Below are 15,659 nucleotides of genomic sequence, written 5' to 3'. Positions count from 1 at the left end.
TGCCATTCAAGGTTGTTGTCGGTGCAGTGATAGAACTGTTTCTTATTGATAGCTGGAAAAAGTTCAATATAAACAATAAAATGACTAGATGAAAATAATGAAATAGGAATTGATTTATGGTTCCATTGTTAAACATAGACATTTAAAGGAGGTCGTAATAGAACTAGTATCATCAAAGTTAATCCATAATGTAATAGTGAACTGAACTAGAGCTACTGTGAAGAAAATGTGACGTGTTGTAAGCTAGAACAACAAATGATCAATTACATAAAAGAGTTTATGTCTGCTTTGTTTTACCTATAGAGAGAGAGACCAACATGATTCCTCTTCCTACATGGACAATATTAATATTCTTTTTCCTTGGCATCCGAGAAGTTGAGCCAGGGAAGTGCCCCAAATTCTGCATGTGTGACAGCATTCAACTTACAGTGGCTTGTGTCAAGAAGAATTTGACTGAGATTCCACCTACCATTGATGAGGTACAATACTATATGTATATATATATATATAAATTTATAAATTAAATTATCATGCTTTATGCTTTAATTATCATATTTATATGTAGTGGTGTGAGTGTGTATATATATTAGTTAGATTAGATTAGATTAGTTTACATTTTGAAAATCCAACCCACAATATTGTACTTGCTGGCACACTGAAATTCTAGGGCTTCCCTGCCTCCTAAACCCATTGTATCCCCAATGTATGATGTAAACTGTATAACAAAATGTGAGATATTATCTACAATATTGTATAATGTGTGTGCACTTTCCAGATCACAGTTAAGTTGGACCTGAGAGGTAATAACATAAAAGAACTTCCTACAGGAGCATTCAAACATACGCCATACCTTACCTACTTGACTCTCCAAAACTCTGGCATCCAAAAAGTGCGAGAAGGAGCTTTCCGCAGCCTTGGCCGCTTGGTCAATCTCAACTTGGCCTACAATAACATTGATATTTTGTACCAAGTGAGACAAGCACTGCTCATTTACAAGACCAGATTTATTTTGTATGGACCACATTCTGTGTATAGTTTATGCTAAAATGAATCTCTTTGCTACTGTTCATCTTGATCACAGGAGTCATTTGATGGGCTCTCCTCTCTGAAGCAGTTAAACATTGACCACAACAGAATAGAGGAGATCCAGCCTGGAGCATTTTCGCAGCTGGGGTTTCTTAAACTCCTCTCCATCACTCACAACCAGCTGGTATACATTCCGAATATGGCTTTTCAGGGCCTGCAGAACATCAAATGTTTACGGCTAAGTCACAACTCACTCAATTACATTGACACTGAAGCCTTTGCTGGCCTCTTCACTCTTAGCCGTCTCAGTCTTGATAATAACGAGCTCCAATTTTTCCCCACCGATACCATGACAAGGTTAGTTTTAATTACATTTTGTGTGCTCTTGAAATTTGTCATTGTCTAGTTTATTCGAAAAAGAAAGTGAAAGAACATGTCATTCAGAGCAGAGAGAAAAGGTTTTTTCATGTTTTTTCTCCATAGACTACCCGAGGTGACACACCTAGAATTGAGTTACAATCCCATGACCTATCTGGGAGAAGAGGCAGTGTCTATGGCCAAGCTTACACACCTGTTTTTGGATCACAACTCCCTGCAGGATTTTTCTGTGTCAGCTGTTTTGCTCTCACCCAAGCTCACCCATCTTAACCTTAACCATAACCAGCTACGTGTCTTGCAGCCTTTGGCAGTTGGCTCCCCTAAGCTGACTCATCTAAACCTAGCAGGCAACCCAATCTACTGCAGCTGCTACCTGCGTCCACTGCGAGAGTGGGCAATGCAGGAGCGAGTACGTCTCTTAGGAACTTGTAGTGGTCCACCACACCTATCTGATGAAAACCTTGATGCCATACAACCTGCTGATTTGCGCTGCCAGAGTCAGGAGGCCATGCTGAAAGCTGAGCTGGAAGAACAGAGGAGACTTCCACCACCACCAACAAACCCACCTGTTGACAAGGTCAAATGCCCAGACAACTGTATTTGTGAAGTAAGAGTTTCATCATAATGCAATGAATATTTTTTCACATTAAGTACTGTATTTTTAATTAAATAATTCAATATTTTCTATGTTTTATCTTTAAATTCAGACTGAAAACAATCACACATCCTGTGAGAAGATGGGTCACACCAAAGTACCACGAGGCTTCTCTCCAGACACACGCTTGCTGGACTTACGTGATAATCACTTCCATTACATTGCTTCTAACAGTTTCCCAGGCCTGCCAGTGGTGGTTTCCCTTCATCTGCAGCGCTGTAAAATCCATGAAGTGGAAGCCAGGGCCTTTAGTGGCATGAAAGGTTTAGTGTACCTCTATCTTTCAGAGAATTACCTCACATCGCTGAGCCCAGATATGTTCAAGGGTCTACCCCAGCTCACCTACCTTCATTTAGAGAAGAACCAATTTAAACAGTTTCCCAAAGGAGCTTTTACACTGTTGCCTGGCTTGTTGGCGCTACACTTGGAGAACAATGGCATCACTAAGCTTGAGAATGGAATTTTGGCAGGTGCTGAGAAACTGAGAAGTCTTTTTCTCACTAAGAATGATATTACAAACATTGCTCCCAGGGCCTTTGACCCAGCATCTGACCTTGATACACTGCACTTAGGCAACAACAAACTTAAGGAAGTGCCAACTAATGCCTTTTCAAAAACAAATAGCTTGACAGAGCTTCAACTGTCCCACAATCCTATCCACTGGATTGGGGCTGAAGCTTTTCTTCCTGTTGCAACCTCTTTAAAACATCTTTATCTCAGTAACATGAGTTTAGAAAAGGTGAGACATAAGTACACAATTACCCACTTAAAATGCAAATTGTATCCATGTACTTCAGCTTTGTCATAGGTATAAAACACTTATCTTGTTGTACGCTGTAATTACTCTATTACCTAACATTATACAAAACAATATTGTGAGCAAATTAATTCATCTCCTCATAATTTTATAATAGAGATTATTGCCTGTGCATTCCTCTTATATCATAAAATCTATTTGTTTAATTTATTCCCAAATTATTTACAGATGTCAAAGGATTCATTTGCTGGCCTTGGGTCTGGACTGCAGAGTCTTTTATTGGAGGGCAACAAGCTTGAGGATGTGCCTGACTTTAGTCCACTAACAGGGCTTGAGGTCATTAATCTGGCAGAAAATCCACTACTGTGTGACTGCCCACTGCTACCTCTGCGCAAGTAAGATGTTCTCTTTACCTAACATAATGATATGACATATCCATTGGTGGGGGAACAATTTTTGACCCTGGATCATTTGCATGAGGTTAACGTTTTAAAAGTGTTTATATATTTATCATCTGCAAAAAAGTCTCATGACACTTTTTAACACACTAGCATAAGAAAATACAAATGAACAAGAAAGTTACCACTACTTATTAGGCTCCTACATACAGTCCTCTTCAAAAGAATCAGAATTTTAGTTGATGAAACAACCTCAACTATTCAGGTGCAAAGGTCCACCATTTGAAGAAGACTGAGAGCAGAAATATATAAACTATACTACAAGATGCAGAGTAAAGAGATAAGCAACAAAATTTATGAAACCAATATTAACCTCTACCAAAGTGGTGGAAAGGCCAAAGTTTTCAGAAAGAAACAATCTGCTTATGATCCATAACTCTCACTCACTCACTTTCACTCATTTTCTACCACTTATCCGAACTATTCTTGGGTCACGGGGAGCCTGTGCCTATCTCAGGCGTCATCGGGCATCACGGCAGGATACACCCTGGACGGAGTGCCAACCCATCGCTGGGCACACACACACACTATCATTCACTCACACAATCACACACTATGGACAATTTTCCAAAGATGCCAATCAACCTACCATGCATGTTTTTGGACCGGGGGAGGAAACCGGAGTAAACAGAGGAGCACATGCAAACTCCACACACACAAGGCAGAGGCGGGAATTGAAGCCCCAACCCTGGAGGTGTGAGGCGAACGAGCTAACCACTAAACCGTGCCCCCATGAATCATAACATACAAGCTTTTTGGTCAAGCACAGCAGAGGAGTCTGCATGTCTGCTTCGGGAATGGGCTCACTAATCATTATTAATTGTATAATTCATGATGGTAGCAAGGGGGCACGGTGGCTTAGTGGTTAGCACGTTTGCCTCACACCTCTGGGGTTGGGGTTCGATTCCCGCCTCTGCCTTGTGTGTGTGGAGTTTGCATGTTCTCCCCGTGCCTCGGGGGTTTCCTCCAGGTACTCCGGTTTCCTCCCCGGTCCAAAGACATGCATGGTAGGTTGATTGGCATCTCTGGAAAATTGTCCCTAGTGTGTGATTGTGTGAGTGAATGAGAGTGTGTGTGTGCCCTGCGATGGGTTGGCACTCCGTCCAGGGTGTATCCTGCCTTGATGCCCGATGACGCCTGAGATAGGCACAGGCTCCCCGTGACCCGAGGTAGTTCGGATAAGCGGTAGAAGATGAATGAATGAATGAATGATGGTAGCAGCAGAATGAATTCAGAAGTCTACAGAAACAGTTCAACTGCTGATTTTTCTTTTTTTTTTTAAAAGAAATGCATCCAGTCTAATTGGCAGAACATTCATCATTCAGCAATACAGTGATCCAAAGCATACTGCTTACAAAACAAAGGACTCCATCAGGGGAAAGAAGTGGAATATTTTAGACTGGCCATGTCAATCACCAGAACTTTACCTAACAGAGCAATATTTTACTTCATCTAAGTTGTTTAACACCTCTAAATGTAAATATGAGGAAATGAAAGGTGAAATGATGATCTATGGTCTCATTCATAATATGAGCTTAAACCTTAAATGTCTCTAAAGAAAAAAATTAATTACATGCTGTTTCAATACCTTTGGGGGGACTGAACACCAGTATATGTGATTTAAGGCAAATCCAACCTCAGTGTGTATATTTGTTTGGTTGTGTGAACTGTATATTTAATCAACAGCGTATTATAACATTAATATATGTATATGCACTTTCACTGCAGATGGCTAGAGAGGGTCAACCTGAAAGTAAGGGCCAAATGTGGTTACCCACCTGAACTCAAAGGCCAAAGAGTCAAGGACATTCATGTTTTTAAGAGCTGTCCAGGACAAGGACCTCTTCTTTCACAGAATATGAAGATGTCCAAAACACCAAAGAGCACAAAATCCAGACCAGCCTTTACATCAAAAGTCATCAAAACAAGTAAAGCCAAACCCAAAACACGCAAGAATGCAAAAGCTCACTTTGTACAGAAGTCAGTGTGATTACAACATTTATAAGGGCTGAATTATTTATGACATTTCTAAATCAAGTATTCAACAATGTTTTACTTAATTTCACAATTGAATAATACACCTTTTTTTTCCATGACCAATTACACATGACCAATTACACAATTACCTAATATTAAATGTTTTCTGTCAGATGTTATGATCTGAACAACAGTTTATCACTCAGTGCTATTGGTTTACTCCTATTTTAACATAATCTATTTTTAACATGTAATGTATAGCCTGTGATCTCATTTATCTTGAATTATCTGCTCAGTCGTCATAGTTATGATGAAACTAGTGTTTATAATTTATTGGTACTACCAAAGTTTTTATTAAATGAAAAAGAAAATGGTACAAAAAACAAGAAATAGTATACAAAATAAAAGAATGTTTCCCTTTTTTCCCCCACTTTTTTATCTAAAGAGATAACAGTATTCATATAATGTCCATCAGTACATAGCCATCCAGTCTACAGCATCACTCTAGACTTTCTTCTTTCAGTAAGGAAAACGGAGGGGTTTGGAATCCATTGTTTTCATTGCCTTCAACATCCGGAGTGATCAGTGTCTCCATCTCCATCTCCTCCACTTTCACTTTAAAGGAAATAACTGCAAAGAAAAAAAGCATTTCACATATGATTATTATATTCAAGTAAATGGGAAGACATAGTTTAGAACACGAGCAGTACGTACTCTCTTCCTCTGGCTCAGTTTTTAGAGTTATGAGTGGCATGTTCACAGGCTGCATGGGTGTGTCTGCAGGTGGAGTTAGCATGTCTTGAGAATGAGTAGGTATAGGGTGATTGTCTGACTGGAGAAGTTCATCTTGCTGAGAGACTGAAGTTTTTGATGCATCATCGCTTGTTTTTTTCTTTACATATCTTCTCTCTGAAATACACAGAAATATAAATTTGTAAAAAATAAAATAAAGAGTCTAAGAAATCTAAATTATATGATACACATAGAGCTAATGATTAATGTTGCCAAGAAGAAGAAATAATAAAATGACTCAGGCAACATGACAGAACAAGAAAAATACTTACTTTTTTTACCTGCCGATTTTTTGCTTGTACGTTCCTGTGGTTCTGTTAAAAAACAAAAATAAAATAATAATAATAATAATGATAATAATACGGAAATAATGATACTGCACCTTTTTTTTTTTTTTTTTTTTAAGTTTTGCTTCCTGAAAAGTTAAAGTTGTGTAAAATTTTGTCATACTGTCTTGCAAGGTCTGTAGTCCTCAGAAAATTCAGGAGATCGCTTATACTTTTACCTCGAAAGTTTGACATGCTATAAATGACTTTGAGCTCAGCTTTGAGCCTGCACAGGTCAAACTGGGCACCGTAGTTCTCCATCAGAATCCTGAGCTCTGCCTCTGGAAATGTCTGCTTGAATTTTTCAAATTGATCACAATCCAGCAATCCAACAAACATCAGTCTTTTGTGATCTTCAAATCTGTTCCTAATTTGTGTGAGAATGTTGTCTATTACAACCACATGAAGCTCTCTTTAGTGGGAGTGCGCATCAGGCTTTCCGTGAGGTGCGCTGGGCTGTCCCGCTGCCAGCCTGGTCTTTTCAAAGATGTCATTGAATTTAGCTCACTCCCTTTCAACACTGGCAAAATCTGTAATTCTGGCCAGACAAAACTGCACGTCTATGGTCTTGCTTTGCATAATGCCAAAGAGCACATCAGCAATGTCGAAAATGCCAATAAAGAAAAAAGAAAAAAGCAGAATTCGAAACCTTTTAAGTGTGCAAGGTGTCCTGACGCACAGTGTACAGTTTCCTGGTCAAAATCTTCAGCGTAGTCAGTGATGTGCTGGAAAAGCTCAACCAGCTCAACTCTTTTGTCATGAACAGTGCACACTAGCCTGGTATTAAAATTCCACCTCACCTGCGTGACGTGCGGCAGCCGTCTTTGGCAAAACTCATCCAGTAATTTGGTGCGTTTGGGAGAGCGAGTAAAAAATTCAGATAATCCACTGCGATTTGCAAAAAATAGCTTACATTCTTTAATTTTTGATGCTCCCTATGACATCACTAGGTTTAAAGTGTGTGCATTACAATGCACAAAGAGGGTCTGGGGGACTTTTTCTTTTACGTCCGCCTGTACTCCATTTAGTCCCGATGCCATAACAACCGCTCCATTACAGGGAGTGCAGAATTATTAGGCAAATGAGTATTTTGACCACATCATCCTCTTTATGCATGTTGTCTTACTCCAAGCTGTATAGGCTCGAAAGCCTACAACCAATTAAGCATATTAGGTGATGTGCATCTCTGTAATGAGAAGGGGTGTGGTCTAATGACATCTACACCCTATATCAGGTGTGCATAATTATTAGGCAACTTCCTTTCCTTTGGCAAAATGGGTCAAAAGAAGGACTTGACAGGCTCCGAAAAGTCAAAAATAGTGAGATATCTTGCAGAGGGATGCAGCACTCTTAAAATTGCCAAGCTTCTGAAGCGTGATCATCGAACAATCAAGCGTTTCATTCAAAATAGTCAACAGGGTCGCAAGAAGCGTGTGGAAAAACCAAGGCGCAAAATAACTGCCCATGAACTGAGAAAAGTCAAGCGTGCAGCTGCCAAGATGCCACTTGCCACCAGTTTTGCCATATTTCAGAGCTGCAACATCACTGGAGTGCCCAAAAGCACAAGGTGTGCAATACTCAGAGACATGGCCAAGGTAAGAAAGGCTGAAAAACGACCACCACTGAACAAGACACACAAGCTGAAACGTCAAGACTGGGCCAAGAAATATCTGAAGACTGATTTTTCTAAGGTTTTATGGACTGATGAAATGAGAGTGAGTCTTGATGGGCCAGATGGATGGGCTCGTGGCTGGATCGGTAAAGGGCAGAGAGCTCCAGTCCGACTGAGACGCCAGCAAGGTGGAGGTGGAGTACTGGTTTGGGCTGGTATCATCAAAGATGAGCTTGTGGGGCCTTTTCGGGTTGAGGATGGGGTCAAGCTCAACTCCCAGTCCTACTGCCAGTTTCTGGAAGACACCTTCTTCAAGCAGTGGTACAGGAAGAAGTCTGCATCCTTCAAGAAAAACATGATTTTCATGCAGGACAATGCTCCATCACACGCGTCCAAGTACTCCACAGCGTGGCTGGCAAGAAAGGGTCTAAAAGAAGAAAAACTAATGACATGGCCTCCTTGTTCACCTGATCTGAACCCCATAGAGAACCTGTGGTCCATCATCAAATGTGAGATTTACAAGGAGGGAAAACAGTACACCTCTCTGAAGAGTGTCTGGGAGGCTGTGGTTGCTGCTGCACGCAATGTTGATGGTGAACAGATCAAAACACTGACAGAATCCATGGATGGCAGGCTTTTGAGTGTCCTTGCAAAGAAAGGTGGCTATATTGGTCACTGATTTGTTTTTGTTTTGTTTTTGAATGTCAGAAATGTATATTAGTGAATGTTGAGATGTAATATTGGTTTCACTGGTGAAAATAAATAATTGAAATGGGTATATATTTGTTTTTTGTTAAGTTGCCTAATAATTATGCACAGTAATAGTCACCTGCACACACAGATATCCTCCTAAAATAGCTAAAACTACAAACAAACTAAAAACTACTTCCAAAAATATATAGCACTGAGCCACTAATTTTGATTTAAAGTTGTAGATCTCCAGCATATCCAGAACCAACCCTGCTAGGTCATGGGCTCGTTTATTGCCTATAACATCCTCAAATTTTAAAAATCTCTCATTTACCCCCATTTCAGTCACATACCTGAGGACATATGAGAGCTGCGCTGTGTTACTGAAGTCAGTCATCTCATCCACCATAACTGCCACAAAATTTGTTTGTTTAATTTCTTCTTTGATCATTTAACACTTCTGCCACTGCATTTATTATATCGTTTTGAATGACGTTCCTGTAAAAACTGTGGCCGTGGCAAGATGAAGCTTAATGAATTGCTTCATGAAGCTGTTCAGACTGTCAAAGCCACAATCATTCCATGTCCCTTTACTCATATTAAAAAAGTAAACACGGCCAACAAAATAACTTGTTGTGCTGGGTGCTAGCTGTTAGCCACTCATAGCGCTCATAATTGCAATCTTTAAAATGGCGCACAAAACCTTTGCCGGCCTTTGTTAGTGAATCCAGTTTGGGTGTAGGTCTTCTTTTCTCAACTATTTCTCTTTTGTCTGCAAAAGTGCGCCTTGAAAAAGGCATTTTCAGTAGATTGGCAACAAGATCGCGTTTATCTGCAACAGCGGATGTCATTTTCTTTGAAATTGACAAAACTGAATTTCACACAGACGTTAGCGGTAGCGCTGGGCACGTCGCTAGACCCAGAGGACGTGCTGTCAATAAACGTCAAAATTTGATTGGCTTATTTTTCTGTCACTAATGTTTGTAAAAAATCAGATGTGTTGCCCTTCAACAAAAGCCTAGCAATATCTGTAGAGCTGGTCCCAGCTGTGTAAGCTGGGATTTTTAAGTGACTTTTCGTTGGTACTCCAGTTCAACCTTAACAAAACTAACAAATTTTGCAATTTTGCGGACATTACACCGATGAAAATAAATAAATAGCATACTAAAGAAAAACATTTAACACTTTTAAAAAAATTATTCTTATAGGGCCAGCAGAGAAGGCCCTGCTGGTCCTAACCCCCACAATAATATACAGGGGAATGTGCTCATATCTAGTATAACCACTTCTATCTTGTGTAGTACTGCTTAATTATTGTATGTTGATGTCTAAATGTAGGTTTGAACTTGGTTACTGATGTAAGAAGGCTGTTGCTGAGGCAAGACTGTATACTTTACTCTCAGACAATGAATACTTAAATACTACTGGGACTATTTATTTATAAATCCTGAAATACCGAAGATAAAATAGACTGGTCATGATCCTTCTACCTGGGCCAATGGGGGGCTGAAGCTGATATCCAGTAAGCTCACACCAGCCCACAGGATAGATATCAGGGGATTCACAGTCCACCCACTGATCAAACTCTGACTCCCAGCCATCAAAGTGCAGCAGAAGCAGGCGACCCACACAGCGCTGCACAGTGGCCACACACACCAACCGAGGCTCCATTAGGTCCACTGCCTCAAGCTTCATGTCTGGCACAAAGCCATGTTGTACAGCATCCTAGAGGAAGTGGACAAGAGGTGTTAGCACTTAACTCGATTGTTGATTTGCATGCACAAATGAGTGTGTAATAAAAGGTGTGAATAGAATATTTTACAGTATTAAACAGTCTGCGTGGAGCAGCCTCTGCTCCTGTTTCTTCCAAATATTTGTCCCATGTGAATGTTGCCTGATCGTATCCTAAAAAAAAAATCTTCTTACAATGTACATGAATAAATATGTAGTCCTAGAATTTTAAATAAAAAAAAGCTTATACCAGGGGGTAGAGTGAGGGGTATGTCATTGCTTTGGCAATATCCTGTGGGTAAGATGGCATGTGAGCTAGCATGGTAGCAAAACCAGTCTGAGCCATCTCCAATCTCCACACCGTCAATACTGACCATGAGATATCCATCAAAGAGAACCTAATAGACCAGAAGATGTATACCAAACAGAGATTACAGTCAATATAATATAATTAACAAAATTTAGAAGCATTTTACAGTTTATTGAACACTGCAAATTAGGAGCTAATATTCAGCAGGCAACGCAATGAAAAAAATGTAATGTAGTTTCAAGAAAATCAGAAAAGGCTTGAAACCTGAACTTTGAGAATTGGTATAATTCTATTAAGTAAGGTCACAAAATAATAATAATAATAATAATAATAATAAGTTAGTAGCCGTCATTGGAAACCAACATGAACATCATTGCTGTACCTTTCGAACTGAAGCTACACAGATGTTTCCCAGGTTCAGAGGATCGATGGCCTCCAGTTTCATGCCCTCTCTAAAAAACCCTCCTTCCAAATAAACAGTCCTTAACTAAAATTCAAAAAATGGATTAGGGTTAGACTTGTGAAGACTTGTAAACAATTTCATAAAGAATGACAGAATGTCACAAATCATTAAACTAAGAGCTGTGGTTGCCAGCATGAGACAGGCACTGACCTTTTTGAACTGACCTGGCACACTGTCACAGAAAACCTTACGGAATGCTGGATGACTGCTCATATCAACAGACTTATCTGTGAGAAAGCACGCAGAGCCTCAAATAAAAACATGTCTCTTTACCATCAAACCCATAAGCCAGTGAATTTTCTCTTCTCAAAATGTAGTGTGTGTAATGCACAAAAATATGAATTTTTCAAAAACACATTATGAATCTAATTAAAATAAGACAGAAATAATTATTTCGGATCAGCGGTAGAAAATGAGTGAGTGAGAGAGAAATAATTATTAGCTCATTCTATTAAAACTCGGTCATACACTGGTATGCCATTATGTTAATTTCTACAGTGAACACAGAACAGTACATCATTTAATATGCTTGCTCTAATTATCAGACAGTTCTCCTGGCCACCATTACCTGTCTCCTTAATAAGATGTCCCACTCTAACAGACCAGCTTATGGGGTGTATAAGGGGGCTCAACATGTGACACCAGAAATCTGAGAGGACCTCCCCTGAGGATCCAAGGCCTGCATCTTCATATATAAGCCTCAGACGACCGCCAATCACAGTGTCTACCACTGCTGTACGGGTTCGACTAACCAGAGAGCGATCCACTACTTCTACACGAACCCCCTGCCTGAAGGGACACTTCATACTATCAGTCATCTGAGAGAGAGACAGAGACGGAAATTAAAGACATATAGAGCTCTGTACTGTATATAGAAAACTGGTAAATATGGAATATGTTGTGCATTTATTGATACCATAACATGAAAATCCACAGGTATTGTAGATGCTCCTACAAGTCTTTGCATCAAGTATGATTTCCAATCACTTATACGTTTGTTGATCTCTGAAGAAAACAAAAAACACAAAGTGAACTTCAGGAAAGAACATACACAGTGTTTTGTACTGTAGTTGCTTTTTCTGTTTAAATCAAGTAATACAGGATATAAATATTAGAGAATTTCTGACTTACCCTGAGGAGGAACAAGTAGTTTACTGTTCACAGCACACCAGCCAATAGGATGGACATCAGCGATACCCAGATTACACCAAAAATCATGACGATCATCATCTTCAAATCCCATGTAACGTAAAAGGGCCATATAACCTGAGTGAGGAAAAAAAAGACAATGAAATACTGTTTTCAACATGAGGTTATAACTAAACTGCTCTAAACAGGAAACACATCATCTTTGCAACCTTCGTTCTATAAAATTAAATTTGCACAAATATATTTAGTTACAAAAACCATGAGAGTTTTTTTATAGTTGATATAGAATCAGCTGAATGTTGTTCAAATTCTTAATATTTTTCAACAGCACTTTTTCTCCTTTTCTTAAGAATTTAAATTAGACTCAAGTCTAATGAAGCTTTAAGGAAGCCTCTTCTATGAAGCTTTAGTTTGAGTTCAAGTGACCAATTCAGAATGCATTTAATATTTTCTGTCATTTTAAATAAATAATGATAAAATTGCAAACCCTTAGTGATACATCATAGACAGTTAAACACCTTTGATGTCTTGGATATGCATTTGTTTACACCTGGTTAACACTGTTTGTGTAAATGTTCCCACAGTTGACCCTAAATAAATGTGCTAAACAAACTATTTTATACCAGCAAGTCGAATGACGGTGGCAATCCAGTAGACCTTGGTCAGCAAAGTAGTGCAAGTATTCAGGACCTCTACTTGCAATCCCACCTCAATGTCCTCCCACTGAGCACAGAGTGGTACCTGTGTAGCCAAGAATCAGCACTCATACATACAGAAGTCTGTCGGTAGTCCAATCTAACCATTGCTTAAAGTGTGTGGCATAAATTAGAACAAAAATTACTTTAAATCTGTAGTTGCAAAGATAAAAATACACCACTGGTCCGGTGTTTTCTATATCATTTTCGACTGTACATATTTCAATTAAACAGTGCAATATTTAAAAAATAAAATAGGTGCTAAATAAAAAGGTGCTGATTTTACCTTTTTATTATCATAGACTGAAAAATAAACACTCACATGTCTAAAGCAGGACACGGGAGCAGCGAGGCAACCATGTTTCTCAAGGTAGCATCCCCAGTTAAAACCAGATGAGGCTGGAGAAAGGAGAATAAATATATAACATTGTGCACAAAACTATATATATATATATATATATATATATATATATATATATATATATATATATATATATATATATATATTTATATATATTTATGTATATATATAAACCAGTGTACAGTGTACATGTGAGTCACACCATCTTTCCTAACAGCTGTGCTTCCATGATGACGTTCTGTCACTTCCACCTGAAGAGAAGCATTGGTCTGTGCTGCATGAGCTTTCCGAAGAGGCCTTCCCTAAGCATAGATGCACAAACAAAGATTTTCAGTTCATTATCACATATAAAAGCATCAAAGAATGTCAGAAAGAATTCACATATTTTACGTTAATAAAATTTTATTTTAAAAATGTGCAGCTTGTTCAGACACAGACTGCCTTCCGTTAACATATTCACTTCATAGAGGACACTGTTGCTTACCTGTAACCGTGCCATTATAGAGGATTTTTTAGAGTTCGAAGAGAAAGAGCGGGAGCAGGATGGACTGCAGAAGCGCTTAGATCTGGAGTAAAAAGTTCCACGGGTTCCAGAAATCCCACACATCTCACAAACCACTGCAAACAAGCAAGTCATACAAGTCAACTGCAAAGAAAATAAAGGGCGAAGGTGGCAAAATTTCACTACTTCAGAAACTCACTGTTAGTGAGGAATAAAAATAACATTTGTCCATGCAGAGTAGCTGTAACAAATTATTGGTTATCAGTGTATCTGTCAATCAAAAGTTAACACACAATGAATAATATTCTGGACATCTGGAAGAAAGACTAATCTCAATCAGCTTTTCCCCTCATAGCCTTCCTTCCTATAGTGCTTCCTTGGCATATGGATTATTATTATATACAAAATTCAACTAAAGCAGTAGGTAATAATCTAATTGTTATTAGTTGTACCTGGATCATCACCATATTCCAAAGGAGAAAGCGGGGCAAATGTAGGACTAATATGCCCATCTTCATCAGATGGATGCTGTCCATTGTGTTCTTTTTCCACTGTTTCATTCTCTTTCTCTGCAGCATCCAAGTCTGCATTTACAGGAGGCCAAACTTCCTTCATGACAAAACAAAATGTAGAATGAATTCAAAGAAGGTACACCAAATAGCCAGCAAATCTCAGGGCAGTGGTCCATTTCTTGATGATAGTTCTCAACCATTTACACTACTAGTATATCTACATATTGATTTATTTTGTGCTTTGTTGACTGTGGTTGTTACACTTGAACACCCAACTGAGGTGCATCAGCGACTGGAGGATCCTTGTCCATATACGGGTCCAGTGCCTGAATGAATCAACTCTGCTTTAATTAGAGGAGAGGTTTTCCGGGTACTCACCGAGTCCGGCTTCTGATACTCTGTGCTCACACTTTGCTTTTTCCCCTTTGGACTGCATACTTTACAGGTGGTTCTGCGGCCTCTACATTTTGTGCAAGGCGGTCGGATAAAAATAGTCGGAATGGCACCTTTCTTCAGCTTGAGCCCTTTTGAACCCATGGTTTTGGAGACCGTGGTGGGTCTGGGTTCAAAACAGTCCTTGCTAAAGTGTTCAGAGCACAAGAAAGAGGAGCTCTTGGCAACCCATTTGTGGCGAGTTCTTTGTACCTGTTTTTGCCATTTCAGAAACTCACCACGGTCCTTGGGAAATCTAAACATACTAACATTGTCCTGGTAGGACTTTCCACATCCATAAGCTACACAATGGTTGGGCATTTTGTGGTGTTTACAGGGTAAATCTTCTGCAGAATTACTAAATCACTTTCCTCCTGAAACAAAGAAAGAAAAAATGAGTATATTATTTGTTATTAATATTAAAACTGCATCAATATAATAATAATAATAATAATAATAATAATAATAATAATAATAAGAAGAAGAAGAAGAAGAAGAAGAAGAAGAAGAAGAAGAAGAAGAAGAAGAAGAAGAAGAAGAAGAAGATATTATTTATATATATATATAAATAACAGACTTCATTCATTTATGCCTTACATTTATTTTAGCACGTTCTGCAAAGTGATCATAATAATTAGGGTCTCACTAATAAACCAAACGACTAAACACACTGAAGAACAATAATCCGTTGTTATTTTAGACATAATATTAATTATAGGCTTCGTTTTTAAAAATAAATACTTACATATAAACACAGAAGCCCTCCAGACACCTAGACGCTTCTTCAGCGCCTTTTTGGTATTGTGGCTTTCATGCTGAAAGGCGCAGTGCTG

General features: G+C 38.9%; 2 protein-coding genes across 3 annotated transcripts; one reads left to right on the top strand and one right to left on the bottom strand.

Moving 5' to 3' along the window:
• The first annotated feature begins 307 nt into the window (after positions 1-307).
• Positions 308-5,356, top strand: chadlb (chondroadherin-like b). Its single transcript, XM_060859632.1, has 7 exons — positions 308-479; positions 776-970; positions 1,082-1,383; positions 1,510-2,011; positions 2,112-2,798; positions 3,045-3,211; positions 5,003-5,356. The coding sequence occupies exons 1-7, from the start codon at positions 318-320 to the stop codon at positions 5,262-5,264; spliced, it is 2,277 nt and encodes a 758-aa protein (XP_060715615.1). The 5' UTR covers positions 308-317; the 3' UTR covers positions 5,265-5,356.
• On the bottom strand, positions 5,221-15,655 carry l3mbtl2 (L3MBTL histone methyl-lysine binding protein 2). 2 transcript variants are annotated; one of them, XM_060859620.1, is made up of 18 exons: positions 15,572-15,655; positions 14,773-14,974; positions 14,335-14,491; positions 13,865-13,998; positions 13,583-13,682; positions 13,342-13,418; positions 12,948-13,065; positions 12,307-12,441; positions 12,092-12,180; positions 11,744-11,993; positions 11,326-11,402; positions 11,095-11,199; positions 10,653-10,800; positions 10,494-10,576; positions 10,162-10,396; positions 6,316-6,357; positions 5,966-6,160; positions 5,221-5,881 (listed from the first exon to the last, which is right to left on the bottom strand). In XM_060859620.1, exons 2-18 carry the CDS (start codon positions 14,929-14,931, stop codon positions 5,751-5,753), a joined length of 2,235 nt encoding a protein of 744 aa, XP_060715603.1. In that variant the 5' UTR covers positions 14,932-14,974; positions 15,572-15,655; the 3' UTR covers positions 5,221-5,750. The 2 variants fall into 2 exon arrangements, with proteins under 2 accessions (XP_060715603.1, XP_060715592.1); XM_060859609.1 differs by having other exon boundaries at positions 5,222-5,881; positions 14,773-15,200; positions 15,572-15,632.
• Positions 15,656-15,659: the final 4 nt, after the last annotated feature.

The sequence above is a fragment of the Tachysurus vachellii genome, chromosome 2, assembly GCF_030014155.1.
Source record: "Tachysurus vachellii isolate PV-2020 chromosome 2, HZAU_Pvac_v1, whole genome shotgun sequence".
Classification (NCBI taxonomy): Eukaryota; Metazoa; Chordata; class Actinopteri; order Siluriformes; family Bagridae; genus Tachysurus; species Tachysurus vachellii.
This window is presented reverse-complemented; position numbering and strand designations above follow the sequence as displayed.